This window comes from Oncorhynchus kisutch, linkage group LG14, assembly GCF_002021735.2.
Source record: "Oncorhynchus kisutch isolate 150728-3 linkage group LG14, Okis_V2, whole genome shotgun sequence".
NCBI classification, from domain to species: Eukaryota; Metazoa; Chordata; class Actinopteri; order Salmoniformes; family Salmonidae; genus Oncorhynchus; species Oncorhynchus kisutch.
The window spans coordinates 48,998,982-49,016,308 of NC_034187.2; the positions used below are offsets into that span (position 1 = coordinate 48,998,982).

General features: G+C 42.9%; 1 protein-coding gene across 3 annotated transcripts in view; it reads right to left on the reverse strand.

Moving 5' to 3' along the window:
• LOC109903782 (probable ATP-dependent RNA helicase ddx6) overlaps positions 1–17,327 on the reverse strand; it is a 52,307-nt gene that overhangs the window by 22,251 nt on the left and 12,729 nt on the right. For all 3 annotated transcript variants that reach the window (XM_020500719.2, XM_020500718.2, XM_020500721.2), the window contains exons 6-8: positions 15,954–16,100; positions 5,765–5,859; positions 5,336–5,458 (exon numbers count right to left, since the gene is read on the reverse strand). In XM_020500719.2, coding sequence (XP_020356308.1) covers positions 5,336–5,458; positions 5,765–5,859; positions 15,954–16,100 — 365 coding nt within the window. The remainder of the gene's footprint in view (positions 1–5,335; positions 5,459–5,764; positions 5,860–15,953; positions 16,101–17,327) is intronic.

The following is a 17,327-nucleotide window of genomic DNA, read 5'->3' on the forward strand; positions in this document are numbered from 1 at the left end:
AAACCATTGAGGTGGTGAGAAAGGTCTTCAAGAGTCAAATCCAGCAAAGCGAAAAGGACCAGACAATTTTTTTTTTATCAAGGGACAGCTACTGAAGGAAAGTGCAGATGAGCTGGCAGACGTCTAAGATCTGTCTAAGCTGGTGGGGGGTTACCAAGCTACAGTGGGGCAAAAAAGTATTTAGTCAGCCACCAATTGTGCAAGTTCTCCCTCTTAAAAAGATGAGAGGCCTATAATTTTCATCATAGGTACACTTCAGCTATGACAAACAAAATGAGAAAAAAAATCCAGAAAATCACATTGTAGGATTTTTTATGAATTTATGAAAATTAGGCACATTAATCCACTTTACAAGGGCTGTAGAGCCTAACTGGTATACATAAGCAGCGCATGAGTTTCAAGTTTGGGGAAGTTCATTTTCACCATAAAAATGCCCCTTTATAATAAAATCATTACATGCATAATTTAATTTGCGGTCACCTTTGATAATGTTTTCCGCTAACGGAACATGGATAAGGACACGCGCAGTTGCGTCCCCGCTGTGTCCGTCTTCACTTGTAGCCTGTGAGAAAGACCCAGTCACATGGAGAGCCATGTGAGTGAGAGGTGCTTCGGAGCACTCGGGGAGAAGGGCACAATGGCCACCGGCCATAGACGGCATGGTTTCTTTTAGGGTGCATTACAGCCACATGAAGGGGATCCCGCCATGAAATTCTGGGCATTATCAAGTACTTGTTAAATTGTGAAAAAACAATGCAGAATTCATGCCTTTCAAGCTACTTTTTTCATATCATTAGTCGCATCATTGCAGCCTTACAATGTATTAAACATCCAAACAGAGCCCAACATTTGTAGAACTACTAAAGTTACATTAATAACTTTAAATTAAGCATATAGGAATACCTATTTCTTTGTTAACCGCTCAACACAGAATAGCCGCATGAAAGTCTCCCTCAAATCGTTTGTGAAGAAAATATCCTTCACATTTTATTCAGCTTTGTTCAATTGTATTCTTCATACTATAAAATAATGCCCCGGAATTCTAAGCAAATCTTGTCTGCTAAATGTAGCCCATAGCCACATCAGGACAACTCAAGAGTACGCTATTCTGTTCTTCTGAAATAGACTACATTTTCTTCATATCTTATTTATTTTAGACTTGTCTAAAGAAGCAAGGTATTGAAAATTTAATATAAGGTAATGCATATTGTTAAGGTGTAGGCTATATAACATGGATTTAGACATTTTTTTAAAGTAGATGTTCCAAACGTCTGCATTAGTAGCTTGTAGGCTATGTGAAAGCCAGAAGATGCTAAATGTTATGTTAATGAACTGTCAATTACTGTGAGACCGACAGTTATTTACTTGACAATCACTGGCTGACGAAATTGTGACTGCCACAGCCCTACCAATGATCTAAGAGGCTCCGAAGGGGACTGCTTGGCAGTGAAATATGAAGATGACAGCGTGTCGACCTCACCGATGACACACTGCATTTCCAAACAGAAGTAAACATGGTTCATGACTAGTGCAATAACTACCTCAGACTCAAAATAAAATAACTGCACATTGGGTCTGCCTTCCTCCGGAAATCAATGAGCCACCTAGTCATGGGTGGTGTAGAGATTGAGTTAAGTACAAGGGAACAAACATGGACAGCACACACTTTAATGCAGAACATCAATAAAAATAAAAACACCAACACCAACTGTACCTCCTGTGCAGACTCAGACAACTGACTGTCAACACCAGGATACTCTCCAACTATGCCTGCCATATATAGTGTGTGCAGACTTTGCTTCCTGGCTTGTTAGTGGGCTGTCAGTGGATAATAAGGCTATGATCAGTCAGACTGAACATGTGGTCCAAACTCTGCGGCTGCACCTTGTCTTCTCCGGACAAGCTTTTGTCCGGATGCCCCAAACAATCGGAAATGGGATTCATCAGAAAATGACTTTACCTCAGCAGTCCAATCCCTGTACATTTAGCAGAATATCAGTCTGTCCCTGATGTTTCTCCTGGAGAGAAGTGGCTTTTTTGCTGCCCTTCTTGACACCAGGACATCCTCCAAAAGTCGTCCCTCACTGTGCGTGCAGATGCACCACACCTGCCTGCTGCCATTCCTGAGCAAGCTCTGTACTGGTGGTGCCCCGATCCCGCAGCTGAATCAACTTTAGGAGACGGTCCTGGCGCTTGCTGGACTTCCTTGGGCGCCCTGAAGCCTTCTTCACAACAATTGACCCGCTCTCCTTGAAGTTCTTGATGATCCGATAAATGGTTGATTTAGGTGCAATCTTACTGGCAGCAATATCCTTGCCTGTGAAGCCCGTTTTGGGCAAAGCAATGACAGCACGTGTTTCCTTGCAGGTAACCATGGTTGACAGAGGAAGAACAATGATTCCAAGCACCACCCTCCTTTTGAAGCTTCCAGTCTGTTGTTCGAACTCAATCAGCATGACAGAGTGATCTCAAGCCTTCCAGTCCTCGTCAACACTCACACCTGTGTTAAAGAGAGAAACACTGACATGATGTCAGCTGGTCCTTCTGTGGCAGGGCTGAAATGCAGTGGAAATGTTTTTGGGGGATTCAGTCCATTTGAATGGCAAATAGGGACTTTGGAATTAATTGCAATTCATCTGATCACTTCATAACATTATGGAGTATATGCAAATTGCTGAGGTAGCAGACTTTGTGAAAATTTTGGCCACGACTTTACAGTGCATTTGGAAAGTATTCAGACAACTGGACTTATTCCACATTTTGTTATGGTACAGCTGTATTCTGAAATGTATTCAAATTTACAAAACTGAAATATCACATTCTTAGTATTCAGACCCTTTTACTCAGTGCTTTGTTGAAGCACCTTTGGAAGCAATTACAGCCTCAAATTGTCTTAGCTATGACGCTACAAGCTTGGCACACCTGTATTTGGAGAGTTTCTCCCATTCTTCTCTGCAGATCCTCTCAAAATCAGATGGATGGGAGGGACGCTGCACAACTATTTTTAAGTCTCTCCAGAGGTGTTCGATCGTGTTCAATTCCGGGCTATGGCTGGTCCACTCAAAGACTTGTCCCGAAGCCACTCCGGAGTTGTCTTGGTTGTGTGCTTAGGGTCGTTGTCCTGTTGGAAGGTGAACCATTGCCACAGACAGGTCCTGAGCGCTCTGGAGCAGGTTTCCATCAAAGATTGCTCTGGACTTTGCTCGGATCATCTTTCCCTTGATCCTGACTAGTCTCACAGTCCCTGCCACTGAAAAACATCCACAGCATGACTCTGCCACTACCATGCTTCACCATAGGGAGGATGCCATGTTTCTTCCAGATGTGACACTTGGCATTCAGGCCAAAGAGTTCAATCTTGGTTTCATCAGACCAGAGAATCTTGTTTCTCATGGTTTGAGAGTCCTTTAGGTGCCTTTTGGCAAACTCCAAGCGGGCTGTCATGTGCCTTTTACTGAGGAGTAGCTTCTGTCTGGGCACTCTACCATAAAATGCCATTCTTGTTGGAGTGCTGCAGAGATGGTTATCCTTCTGAAAGGTTCTCCCATCTCCACAGAGGAACTCTAGAACTCTGTCAGAGTGAGCATTGGGTTCTTGGTCACCTCCCTGACCAAGGCACTTCTCCCCAGATTGCTCAGTTTGGCTGGGTGGACAGCTCTATGAAGAGTCCAAAAATCTTCCATTCAACCTCTTGGAACTACCGCTCCCGGATCCGGGAGAATTGTCATCAACTGACACTAATTAGCATAACGCAACAGACAAAACATATTACTAGAAAATATTCATATTCATGAAATCACAAGTGAAATATATTGAAACACAGCTTAGCCTTTTTTGTTAATCACCCTGTCATCTCAGATTTTGAAATGATGCTTTACAGCCAAAGCAAGACAAGCATTTGTGTAAGTTTATCGATAGCCTAGCATAGCATTATGCCTAGCTAGCAGCAGGCAGCTTGGTCACGAAAATCAGAAAAGCAATCAAATTAAATAGTTTACCTTTGATGAGCTTTGCATGTTTTCACTCACGAAACTCCCAGTTAGATAGCAAATGTTCCTTTTTTCCATAAAGATTATTTTTGTAGCCGAAATAGCTCCGTTTGTTCTTCACGTTTGGCTGAGAAATCGACCGGAAATTGCGGTCATGATAAAAATATTCCAAATTAGATCCATAATATCGACAGAAACATGGCAAACGTTTTTTATAATCAATCCTCAAGATGTTTTTCAAATATCTATTCGATAATATATCAACCGGGTCAGTTGGCTTCTTAGTAGGAGCGAGAGAAACAATGGCTGCATTTGTCTATTACGCACATATCACTCTGAGAGCCACCAGGTGACCACTGACGCAATGTTTTCGCTCACGCTCATTTTTCAAAATAAAAGCCTGAAACTATGTCTTGTGACACTAGACACATTAGGGAAGCCATAGAAAAATGAATCTGGTTTGATATCCCTTTCACTGCTCAATAGGGACGCATAGGAATGCAGAGGTTTCTAAATAAGAGTCACTTCCTGATTGGATTTTTCTCAGGCTTTCACCTGCAATATCAGTTCTGTTATACTCACAGACAATATTTTTATAGTTTTGGAAACTTTAGAGTGTTTTCTATCCTAAGCTGTCAATTATATCATATTCTATTATCTGGTCCTGAAAAATAGCCCGTTTACTTTGGGAACGTTATTTTTCCAAAAATGAAAATAGTAGTTTCAAGAGGTTAAGAATGATGGAGGCCACTGTGCTCTTGGGGACCTTCAATGCTGCAGACATTTTTTGGTACCCTTCCCCAAATCTGTGCCTTGACACAATCCCTAGGTCTACGGACAATTCCTTCCACCTCATTCCTTGGTTTTTGCTCTGATATGCAATGTCAACTGTGGAACCTTATATTGAAAGGTGTGTGCCTTTCCAAATCATGTCCGATCAATTGAATTTAGCACCGGTGGACTCCAATCAAGTTGTAGAAACATCTCAAGGATGAGCAATGGAAACAGGATGCAGAGCTTAATTTCGAGTCTCACAACAAAGGGTCTGAATACTTATTTACATAAGGTATGTTTTTTTTTGCTTTTTGTAATAAATTTGCAGAAATATAAAAAAAACTGCTTTTGCTTTGTCATTATGGGGTAGTGTGTGTATAAATGTATATTTTTTCATTAATTTTGGAATAAGGCAAGGGTCAAGGGGTCTGAATAAGGCAAGGGTAAAGGGGTCTGAATACTTTCCAAATGCACTGTATATCGTATCATTATGGAAAAGCAAAACAGACTGGCCTGTTGGTGAGACCACATGGCTGCCAACTTGTGGCTCAGCGCCATGTGGCACTACTCACCATGAACTTCTGCACGCTGATGGGGAAGGTGGCAGAGTACAGCAGGATCTGACGGCCCTTGCCCAGGAAGCTGATGATATCCTCGATGAGCACCACAAAGTCCTGAGACAGCAGCTTGTCCGCCTGTGAGGAAGATATTACATTATTATTAAGAGGAGCATTAGCAGCGTTCTAAAAAGTATAAATTAATTTGCTACTACTAGTATGTAATTGACATACAGTGCTGGTTGCAGGGGAAAATATTACATGTAGCCCTTTGAACCTCTTTGGTAGATAGATACACCAGAACAGATTTGATGGGCCCTGATGAAGAATATTGAGTGGCTTGTAACAAAATAGCTCATGGACTGATTCTCTGGAGTCATCTAGAGTAGCTGAGTATAGTGAGTGGTTGATTGACTCAAGTGCCACAAGTATTCACACACTCACCTCATCCATCACCATCATCTGAACTCTATCCACTTTGGCCACGCCCTTCTTTATCAAGTCCAAGATCCTGCCAGGTGTGGCTATGACCACATGCACTAAGAGTGAAAAATAAATAAATATCAGAAACACCACCATTACAGATGTGCAAGTGTACAGCTTTGAGATTGTGTGACTTGCTTGTAGTGTACAGTGGGGTCCATAATTGACATCCTTGATAAAGACTAGCAAAAATGACAAATAATTCAAATACAGCACTATATCTAATGCGCAAAACATAAATCGGGAAATTATATTATACAATTGCTCAGGGAGATTTTGTTTAACAATTAGTAGTAATTAACAAATAACTTTATTCTCAAAAAAGGTAGGGGGTCAAAATGATTGACACACGTTTGCAATACAATACCCTGCAAGGATAACGGCACTGAGCCTTTTTCTAAAATGTTCTACAAGCGTTCTTAGACCATTCCTCCATACAGAATCCTTCCAGATCGTTGATATCCTTTGGCTGAGCTTACAGACTTGCCCTTTTAAATTTAAACTACAGATGTGTTTCAGGGCCAGAGAGAAATGGCCATTGCAAAATGTTGATTATGGCCAATTGACAAATTCTTTGTGAATTTTGATGTGTGCTTGTGGTTACAGTCTTGCTGGAAGATTGCGTTCAAGTGTCAGCCTCCTGGGCAGAGGCAACCAGGTTTTTGATAAATGTCCTGGGTACTGGATAAGGTTGATGATGCGGTTGACCTTAAGGGCCCCAGGACCAGTGGAAGAAAAATAGCCACATTACATCAAAGATCCCCCCCCCACACCACCATTTACAGTACGTATTGGATTCTTCTCTGCACATGCACTCATGTCAATGCCAAACCCACCACTGGTGTGGCCAAAGAGCTCTATTTTGATGTCATACAACAAATAAACATCTGGAGTTTGCTAAATGACATTGGCACTTGAATTAGAACCGGTGCTATTGTCAGACGTCATGAAAATAGAGCTCTTTGGCCACTCACACCAGAGGCATCGAAATGAGAACGCATTAGCAGAAAATAATCCCAGACACACTAAAATATTGTGGTGGATCTTTGATGTTTTGCTTCAACTGGTACTGGGGCCCTTGTTAAGGTCAATGGCATCATGAACTTTACCCCGTACCAGAACATTTTAGCCAAAAACCCAGTTGCCTCTGCCAGGAGGCTGACACTTGATTGCAAGTCGATCTTCCAGCAAGACAATAACCCCAAGCACACAAAGAAATGGCCAGTTGGCCACAAAAATCCACATTTTGCAAAGGCCATCTCAGTCTCTGGATTTTAAACGCATTAGAAACCTGTGGAGGGCAGTCCATAAGTGCAGATGAATGATAAAATACACTGTATGGAGAAATGGTTTAAGATACCTTCCAATGGTGTTAACAAACTCGTAAAACATTTGAGATTTATTTTTATTTTTATTATTATTAAAGAATTGAGCAGACAATATTGGCTCAGTAATTCAATTATTCAATTTTCCAGTCATTATTGCTCATGTTTATCAAGGGTGTCTATTTCAAACCCCACTGTATATTGTACAACTGTATTTGGAGCTTCTCCCATTCTTCTCTGCAGATCCACTCAAGCTGTCAGGCTAGATGGGGAGCCTAGCTGCACAGCTATTTTCAGGTCTCTCCAGAGATGTTCAATGAGGTTCAAGTCCGGGCTCTGGCTGGGCCACTCAAGGACATTGAGACTTGTCCCGAAGCCACTCCTGCATTGTCTTGGCAGTGTGCTTAGGGTCATTGTCCTGTTGGAAGGTGAACCTTCGTCCCAGTCTGGGGTCCTGAGCACTCTGGAGGGAGCTGGTTTTCATCAAGGATCTCTTTACTTTGCTCTGTTCATCTTTCCCTTCATCCTGACTAGTCTCACAGTCCCTGTCAATGAAAAACATACCCACAGTATCATGCTTCCACCACCATGCTTCATCATAAGGATGGCGCCAGGTTTCCTCCAGACGTGACACTTGGCATTCAGGCCAAAGAGTTCAATCTTGGTTTTATCAGACCAGAGAATCTTGTGTCTCATGGTCAGAGTCCTTTGGGTACCCTTTGGCATGTGTCGGCATCGAGTAATTGTCTCTGGCCCCCTCCCAGTTAGGGGGAGTGATGAGCTCTACAGCAGAGTCTCACAACTCAATCGCTGGTTGAAACTGTTTTCTGCTCCTCCCAAAAGATAGAATTTGTAGATAATTGGCCCTCTTTCTGGGACTCACCCACAAACTGGACCAAGCCTGACCTGCTGAGGAGTGACGGACTCCATCCTAGCTGGAGGGGTGCTATCATCTTATCTACCAACATAGACAGGGCTCTAACTCCTCTAGCTCCACAATGAAATTAAAAAAGGGTGAAAAGGGTGCAGGCCAGGCAGCAGGCTGTTAGCCAGCCTGCCAGCATAGTGGAGTCTGCCACTAGCACAGTCAGTGTAGTCAGCTCAGCTATCACCATTGAGACCGTGTCTGTGCCTCGACCTAGGTTGGGCAAAACTAAATATGGCGGTGTTCGCCTTAGCAATCTCACTAGGATCTCACTGTCATTATTGAAAGAGATCATGATACCTCACATCTCAAAATAGGGCTACTTAAATATTAGATCCCTTACTTCAAAGGCAATTATAGTCAATGAACTAATCACTGATCATAATCTTGATGTGATTGGCCTGACTGAAACATGGCTTAAGCCTGATGAATTTACTGTGTTAAATGAGGCCTCACCTCCTGGCTACACTAGTGACCATATCCCCGTGCATCCTGCAAAGGCGGAGGTGTTCCTAACATTTACGATAGCAAATTTCAATTTACAAAAAAAAAGAAGAAGTTTTCGTCTTTTGAGCTTCTAGTCATGAAATCTATGCAGCCTACTCAATCACTTTTTATAGCTACTGTTTACAGGCCTCCTGGGCCATATACAGCGTTCCTCACTGAGTTCCCTGAATTCCTATCAGACCTTGTAGTCATAGCAGATAATATTCTAATCTTTGGTGACTTTAATATTCACATGGAAAAGTCCACAGACCCACTCCAAAAGGCTTTCGGAGCCATCATCGACTCAGTGGGTTTTGTCCAACATGTCTCTGGACCCACTCACTGTCACAGTGTTTTGTCCCATGGAATAAATGTTGTGGATCTTAATGTTTTTCCTCATAATCCTGGACTATCGGACCACCATTTGATTACGTTTGCAATTGCAACAAATAATCTGCTCAGACCCCAACCAAGGAACATCAAAAGTCGTGCTATAAATTCACAGACAACACAAAGATTCCTTGATGTCCTTCCAGATTCCCTCTGTCTACCCAAGGACGCCAGAGGACAAAAATCAGTTAACCACCTAACTGAGGAACTCAATTTAACCTTTCACAATACCCTAGATGCAGTTGCACCCCTAAAAACATTTCTCATAAGAAACTAGCTCCCTGGTACACAGAAAATACCCGAGCTCTGAAGCAAGCTTCCAGAAAATTGGAATGGAAATGGCGCCACACCAAACTGGAAGTCTTCCGACTAGCTTGGAAAGACAGTACCGTGCAGTACCGAAGAGCCCTTACTGCTGCTCGATCATCCTATTTTATTTGAGGAAAATAAGAACAATCCAAAATTCCTTTTTGATACTGTCGCAAAGCTAACTAAAAAGCAGCATTCCCCAAGAGAGGATGACTTTCACTTTAGCAGTGTTAAATTCATGAACTTCTTTGAGGAAAAGATTATGATTATTAGAAGCAAATTACAGACTCCTCTTTAAATCTGCGTATTCCTTCAAAGTTCAGTTGTCCTGAGTCTGCACAACTCTGCCAGGACCTAGGATCAAGTGTTTTAGTACTATATCTCTTGACACAATGATGAAAATAATCATGGCCTCTAAACCTTCAAGCTGCATACTGGACCCTATTCCAACTAAACTACTGAAAGAGCTGCTTCCTGTGCTTGGCCCTCCTATGTTGAACATAATAAATGGCTCTCCATCCACCGGATGTGTACTAAACTCACTAAAAGTGGCAGTAATAAAGCCTCTCTTGAAAAAGCCAAACCTTGACCCAGAAAATATTAAAAACTATCGGCCTATATCGAATCTTCCATTCCTCTCAAAATCTTTAGAAAAGGCTGTTGTGCAGCAACTCACTGCCTTCCTGAAGACAAACAATTTATACGAAATACTTCAGTCTGGTTTTAGACCCCACCATAGCACCTAGACTGCACTTGTGAAGGTGGTAAATTACCTTTTAATGGCATCGGACCGAGGCTCTGCATCTGTCCTCGTGCTCCTAGACCTTAGTGCTGCTTTTGATACCATCGATCACCACATTCATTTGGAGAGATTGGAAACCCAAATTGGTCTACACGGACAAGTTCTGGCCTGGTTTAAATCTTATCTGTCGGAAAGATATCAGTTTGTCTCTGTGAATGGTTTATCCTCTGACAAATCAACTGTACATTTCGGTGTTCCTCAAGGTTCCGTTTTAGGACCACTATTGTTTTCACTATATATTTTACCTCTTGGGGATGTTATTCGAAAACATAATGTTAACTTTCACTGCTATGCGGATGACACACAGATGTACATTTCAATGAAACATGGTGAAGCCCCAAAATTTCCCTTGCTAGAAGCATGTGTTTCAGACATAAGGAAGTGGATGGCTGCAAACTTTCTACTTTTAAACTCGCACAAAACAGAGATGCTTGTTCTAGGTCCCAAGAAACAAAGAGATCTTCTGTTGAATCTGACAATTAATCTTAATGGTTGTACAGTCGTCTCAAATAAAACTGAAGGACCTCGGCATTACTCTGGACCCTGATCTCTCTTTTGAAGAACATAAAGACCATTTCAAGGACAGCTTTTTTCCATCTACGTAACATTCCAAAAATCAGAAACTTTGTCCAAAAATGATGCAGAAAAATTAATCCATGCTTTTGTCACTTCTAGGTTAGACTACTGCAATGCTCTACTTTCCGGCTACCCGGATAAAGCACTAAATAAACTTCAGTTGGTGCTAAAAACGGCTGCTAGAATCCTGACTAGAACCAAAAAATGTGATCATATTACTCCAGTGCTAGCCTCTCTACACTGGCTTCCTGTCAAAGCAAGGGCTGATTTCAAGGTTTTACTGCTAACCTACAAAGCATTACATGGGCGTGCTCCTACCTATCTCTCTGATTTGGTCCTGCCGTACATACCTACACGTATGCTACGGTCACAAGACACAGGCCTCCTAATTGTCCCTAGAATTTCTAAGCAAACAGCTGGAGGCAGGGCTTTCTCCTATGGAGCTCAATTTTTATGGAACGGTCTGCCTACCCATGTCAGAGACGCAAACTCGGGTCTCAACCTTTAAGTCTTTACTGAAGACTCATCTCTTCAGTGGGTCATATGATTGAGTGTAGTCTGGCCCAGGAGTGGGAAGGTGAACGGAAAGGCTCTGGAGCAACGAACCGCCCTTGCTGTCTCTGCCTGGCCGGTTCCCCTGCCTCTAACCCTATTACAGGGGCTGAGTCACTGGCTTACTGGGGCTCTCTCATGCCGTCCCTGGAAGGGGTGCGTCACCTGAGTGGGTTGATTCACTGATGTGGTCATCCTGTCTGGGTTGGCGCCCCCCCCTTGGGTTGTGCCATGGCGGAGATCTTTGTGGGCTATACTCAGCCTTGTCTCAGGATGGTAAGTTGGTGGTTAGAGATATCCCTCTAGTGGTGTGGAGGCTGTGCTTTGGCAAAGTGGGTGGGGTTATATCCTTCCTGTTTGGCCCTGTCCGAGGGTGTCCTCGGATGGGGCCACAGTGTCTCCTGACCCCTCCCGTCTCAGCCTCCAGTATTTATGCTGCAGTAGTTTGTGTTGGGGGGTTAGGGTCAGTTTGTTATATCTGGAGTACTTCTCCTGTCCTATTCGGTGTCCTGTGTGAATCTAAGTGTACGTTCTCTAATTCTCTCCTTCTCCCTTTCTTTCTCTCTCTCGGAGGACCTGAGCCCTAGGACCATGCCCCAGGACTACCTGAAATGATGACTCCTTGCTGTCCCCAGTCCACCTGGCCGTGCTGCTGCTCCAGTTTCAACTGTTCTGCCTTATTATTATTCGACCATGCTGGTCATTTATGAACACTTGAACATCTTGGCCATGTTCTGTTATAATCTCCACCCGGCACAGCCAGAAGAGGACTGGCCACCCCACATGGCCTGGTTCCTCTCTAGGTTTCTTCCTAGGTTTTGGCCTTTCTAGGGAGTTTTTCCTAGCCACCGTGCTTCTACACCTGCATTGCTTGCTGTTTGGGGTTTTAGGCTGGGTTTCTGTACAGCACTTTGAGATATCAGCTGATGTACGAAGGGCTATATAACTACATTTGATTTGATTTGATTTGGCAAACTCCAAGTGGGCTGTCATGTGCCTTCTACTGAGGAGTGGCTACCATTTGGCCACTACCACAAAGGCCTAATTGGTGGAGTGCTGCAGAGATGGTTGTCCTTCTGGAAGGTTCTACTATCTCCACAGAGGAACTCTAGAGCTCTGTCAGAGTGAGTTTGAGTACTTGGTCACCACACTGACAAAGGCTCTTCTCCCCCGCTTGCTCAGTTTGGCCGGGTGGTCAGCTCTAGAAAGAGTATTGGTGGTTACAAACTTCTTCCATTTAAGAATGGAGGCCACTGTGGTTTTGCAATTCCTTCGACCTCTTGGCTTGGCTATTGCTCTGACATGCACCCTCATCTGTGGGACCTTACATAGACAGGTGTGTGCCTTTCCAAATCATGTACTATCAATTGAATTTACCACAGGTGGACTCCAATCAAGTTGTAGAAACATCAAGAATGATACATGTTAACAGGATGCACCTGAGCTTACATTTTGAGTCTCATGGGAAAGGGTCTGAATTCTTAAGTAAAAAGGGTATTTATTTTTTTACACTGCTCAAAAAAATAAAGGGAACACTAAAATAACACATCCTAGATCTGAATGAATGAAATATTCGTTTTAAAAACTTTTTTATTTACATAGTTGAATGTGCTGACAACAAAATCACACAAAAATGATAAATGGAAATCAAATTTATCAACCCATGGAGGTCTGGATTTGGAGTCACACTCAAAATTAAAGTGGAAAACCACACTACAGGCTGATCCAGCATTGATGTAATGTCCTTAAAACAAGTCAAAATGAGGATCAGTAGTGTGTGTGGCCTCCACGTGCCTGTATGACCTCCCTAGAACGCCTGGGCATGCTCCTGATGAGGTGGCGGATGGTCTCCTGAAGGATCTCCTCCATGACCTGGACAAAAGCATCCGCCAACTCCTGGACAGTCTGTGGTGCGTTGGTGGATGGAGAGAGACATGATGTCCCAGATGTACACAATTGGATTCAGGTCTGGGGAACGGGCGGGCCAGTCCATAGCATCAATGCCTTCCTCTTGCAGGAACTGCTGACACACTCCAGCCACATGAGGTCTAACATTGTCTTGCATTAGGAGGAACCCAGGGCCAACCGCACCAGCATATGGTCTCACAAGGTGTCTGAGGATCTTATCTCGGTACCTAATGGCAGTCAGGCTACCTCTGGCGAGCACATGGAGGGCTGTGCGGCCCCCCAAAGAAATGCCAGCCCACACCATGACTGACCCACCGCCAAACCGGTCATGCTGGAGGATGTTGCAGGCAGCAGAATGTTCTCCACGGCGTCTCCAGACTGTCACATGTGCTCAGTGTGAACCTGCTTTCATCTGTGAAGAGCACAGGGCGCCATTGGCGAATTTGCCAATCTTGGTGTTCTCTGGCAAATGCCAAACATTCTGCACGGTGTTGGGCTGTAAGCACAACCCCCACCTGTGGATGTCGGGCCCTCATACCACCCTCATGGAGTCTGTTTCTGACCGTTTGAGCAGACACATGCACATTTGTGGCCTGCCGGAGGTCATTTTGCAGGGCTCTGGCAGTGCTCCTCCTTGCACAAAGGCAGAGGTCACAGTCCTGCTGCTGGGTTGTTGCCCTCCTACGGCCTCCTCCACGTCTCCTGATGTACTGGCCTGTCTCCTGGTAGCACCTCCATGCTCTGGACACTACGCTGACAGACAGAGCAAACCTTCTTGCCACATCTCGCATTGATGTGCCATCCTGGATGAGCTGCACTACCTGAGCCACTTTGTGTGGGTTGTAGACTCCGTCTCATGCTACCACTAGAGTGAAAGCACAGCCAGCATTCAAAAGTGACCAAAAACACCAGCCAGGAAGCATAGGAACTGAGAAGTGGTCTGTGGTCCCCACCTGCAGAACCACTCCTTTATTGGGGGGGGTCTTGCTAAATGCCTATAATTTCCACCTGTTGTCTATTCCATTTGCACAACAGCATGTGAAATGTATTGTCAATCAGTGTTGCTTCCTAAGTGGACAGTTTGATTTCACAGAAGTGTGATTGACTTGGAGTTACATTGTGTTGTTTAAGTGTTCCCTTTATTTTTTTGAGCAGTGTATATGGAATAAATTTGCAAACATTCCTAAAAACCTGTTTTTAGTTCTCTCATTATGGGGTATTGTGTAAATTGCTGAGGAAAATGTTTGATTTCATCGATTTTAGAATAAGTCTAACGTAACAGAATGTTGAAAAAGTAAAGGGATCTGAATACAGTTGAAGTCGGAGGTTTACATAGACAAAAACCATTTAAAACGCAGTTTCACAATTCCTGACATTTAATCCTAGTAAATATGACCTGTCTTAAGTCAGTTAGGATCATCACTTTATTTAAGAATGTGAAATGTCAGAATAATAGGAGAGAGAATGATTTATTTCAGCTTTTATTTCTTTCATCACATTCCCAGTGGGTCAGAAGTTTACATACACTCAATTAGTATTTGGTATCATTGCCTTTAAATTGGTTAACTTGGGTCAAACATTTTGGGTAGCCTTCCACAAGCTTCCCACAATAAATTGGAATTTTGGCCCATTCCCCCTGACAGAGCTGGTGTAACTTCGTCAGGTTTGAAGGCCTTCTTGCTTGCACACGCTTTTTCATTTCTGCCCACAAACTTTCTACAGGATGAGGCCAGGGATTTGTGATGGCCACTCCAAAACCCTGACTGTGGTCCTTAAGCCATTTTTCAAAACTTTGGATGCATGCTTGGGGTCATTGTCCATTTGGAAGACCCATTTGCAACCAAGCTTTAACTTCCTGACTGATGTCTTGATGTTGCTTAGTGGTGTAGCCTAATGGTTAGAGTGTTGGACTAGTAACCGGAAGGTTGCAAGTTCAAACCCCCGAGCTGACAAGGTATAAACCCACTGTTCCTAGGCTGTCATTGAAAATAAGAATTTGTTCTGAACTGACTTGCCTAATTAAATAAAGGTAAAAAAAACAAATGTATGTATATATATATATATATATATATATATATATATAGTTGGGTCTTTGAGCGCTGTACTCAGATTATTGCATGGTGTGCTTTTTCCGTAAAGCTTTATTGAAATCTGACACAGCGGTTGCATTAAGGAGAAGTATATCTTTAATTCCATGTATAACACTTGTATTTATATCAAAATTTTTGAGTATTTCTGTAAATTGATGTTGCTCTCTGCAAAAAACACGCCAATGTAAACTGAGATTTTTGGATATAAAGATAAAATTTTCAAACAAAGCATACATGTATTGTGTAACATGAAGTCCTATGAGTGTCATCTGATGAAGATCAAAGGTAATTAATTCTCTCTCTATTTCTGCTTTTTGTGACTCCTCTCTTTGGCTGGAAAAATGGCAGTTTTTCTGTGACTAGGTGCTGACCTAACAATCGCATGGTATGCTTTCATCTTAAAGCCTTTTTGAAATCAGACACTGTGGTGGGATTAACAACAAGTTTATCTTTAAAATGGTGTATAATACTTGTATGTTTGAGGAATTTTAATTACGAGATTTCTGTTGTTTGAATTCTGAATTGTGACCCACTGGAATTGTAATACAGTGAATTATAAGTGAAATAATCTGTCTATAAACAATTGTTGGAAAGATTACGTGTCATGCACGAAGTAGATGTCCTAACCGACTTGCCACAACTATAGTTTGTTAACAAAAAATGTGTGGAGTGGTTGAAAAACTAGTTTTAATGACCAAAGTGTATGTAAACATCCGACTTCAACTGTGTACGTCGCAAGACACCACTCTTGGTATGAAGTGACAATGTGATGCTGTTGGGTCTTTACCAGTCTCGTCCAGGCGCATGATGTCATCTCGCAGGTTGGTACCACCCGTGGTGGCCATGACTTTCACTCCGCCCAGGTGCTTGCTGATCTGGATACTGATCTGGCTCACCTGCAGGGCCAGCTCACGAGTGGGCACCATCACAATAGCTTGGGAGAGAGGACGAAGTGGATATGGGTAAGTATAAGAGGTATAGATAGCGAAAGTGCAAGACAATGAGGTTTGACAGAGAGGGAGGGAAAAGTAAGAAGAGGGCGCAGTAGGGCTGGGCGGTATACTGCATTTTACGATATACCGGTACGATATGATGCAGGGGCCGGTTTGGGTTTTTACTTTACCTTCTATAAATGGTATTTGCATGATTGGTTCGTTAAAATGACATGCTGTGCGCAATGTCCATTTTTATAGTTTACTTCGTTACTTGAGTCACCCCTCTCTGTGTTCTCTCCCTCCAAACAGACCTAGCCCTGCCCCATTACCCAAGGAGCGCACCGTTGATCCTTAACCACTAGACACTTGCTTTCAGTCTGCATGGTCAATGCACCACATGCAATGACAACAATGCCGTTTTCACTTTGCTTCTTAATGTAGATCCACTAACGGTCTATAATTACACCATTAGTTTGTTTCTTACATCTGCAAACAGCTAGTTTGTATTTTCTTAGCAAGTTGGGCCAAATATTGTTAGCCGCTAATGTGAATCGCTAGCTAATTAAATGAACTGAGTCAGAGCAAATTTAATTAGGTATACAGCCTGATAATGCCAGTGATGGTTTAGACAAAAATCAGCATGTTGTTTGTCCAACAGTATCTTCTAAATCAGTGGTTCCCAAACTTTTTATAGTCCAGTATCCCTTCAAACATTCAACCTCCAGCTGCGTACCCCCTCCAGCACCAGGGTCAGCGCACTCTTAAATGTTGATTTTTGACATCATTGAAAGCCTGCCCCACACACTATACGATATTCTTATTTTTAATAAATGTGAGTTTGTCACAACCCAGCTTATGGGAAGTGACAAAGAGCTCTTATAGGACCAGGACACAAATAATCAATCATTTTGCTCTTTAACCATCTTAGATATAAAACCTTATTTGTTTATACAAAAGTGTGAATAACTCACCACAGGGTAATGAAGGGTGTGCCTGAAAGGGTGCACATAATTCTGCAATGTTGGGTTGTATTTGGGGAGAGAGTCATTTTCCACACAGTCTGTGCCTGTATTTAGTTTTCATGCTAGTGAGGGCCGAGAATCCACTCTCACATAAGGTACGTGGTTGCAAATGGCATAAATGTCTTAACAGGCCGATTTGCCAAGGCAGAATACTCTGAGCGCAGCCCTATCCGGAAATCTGGCAGTGGCTTCTGATTAAATTAC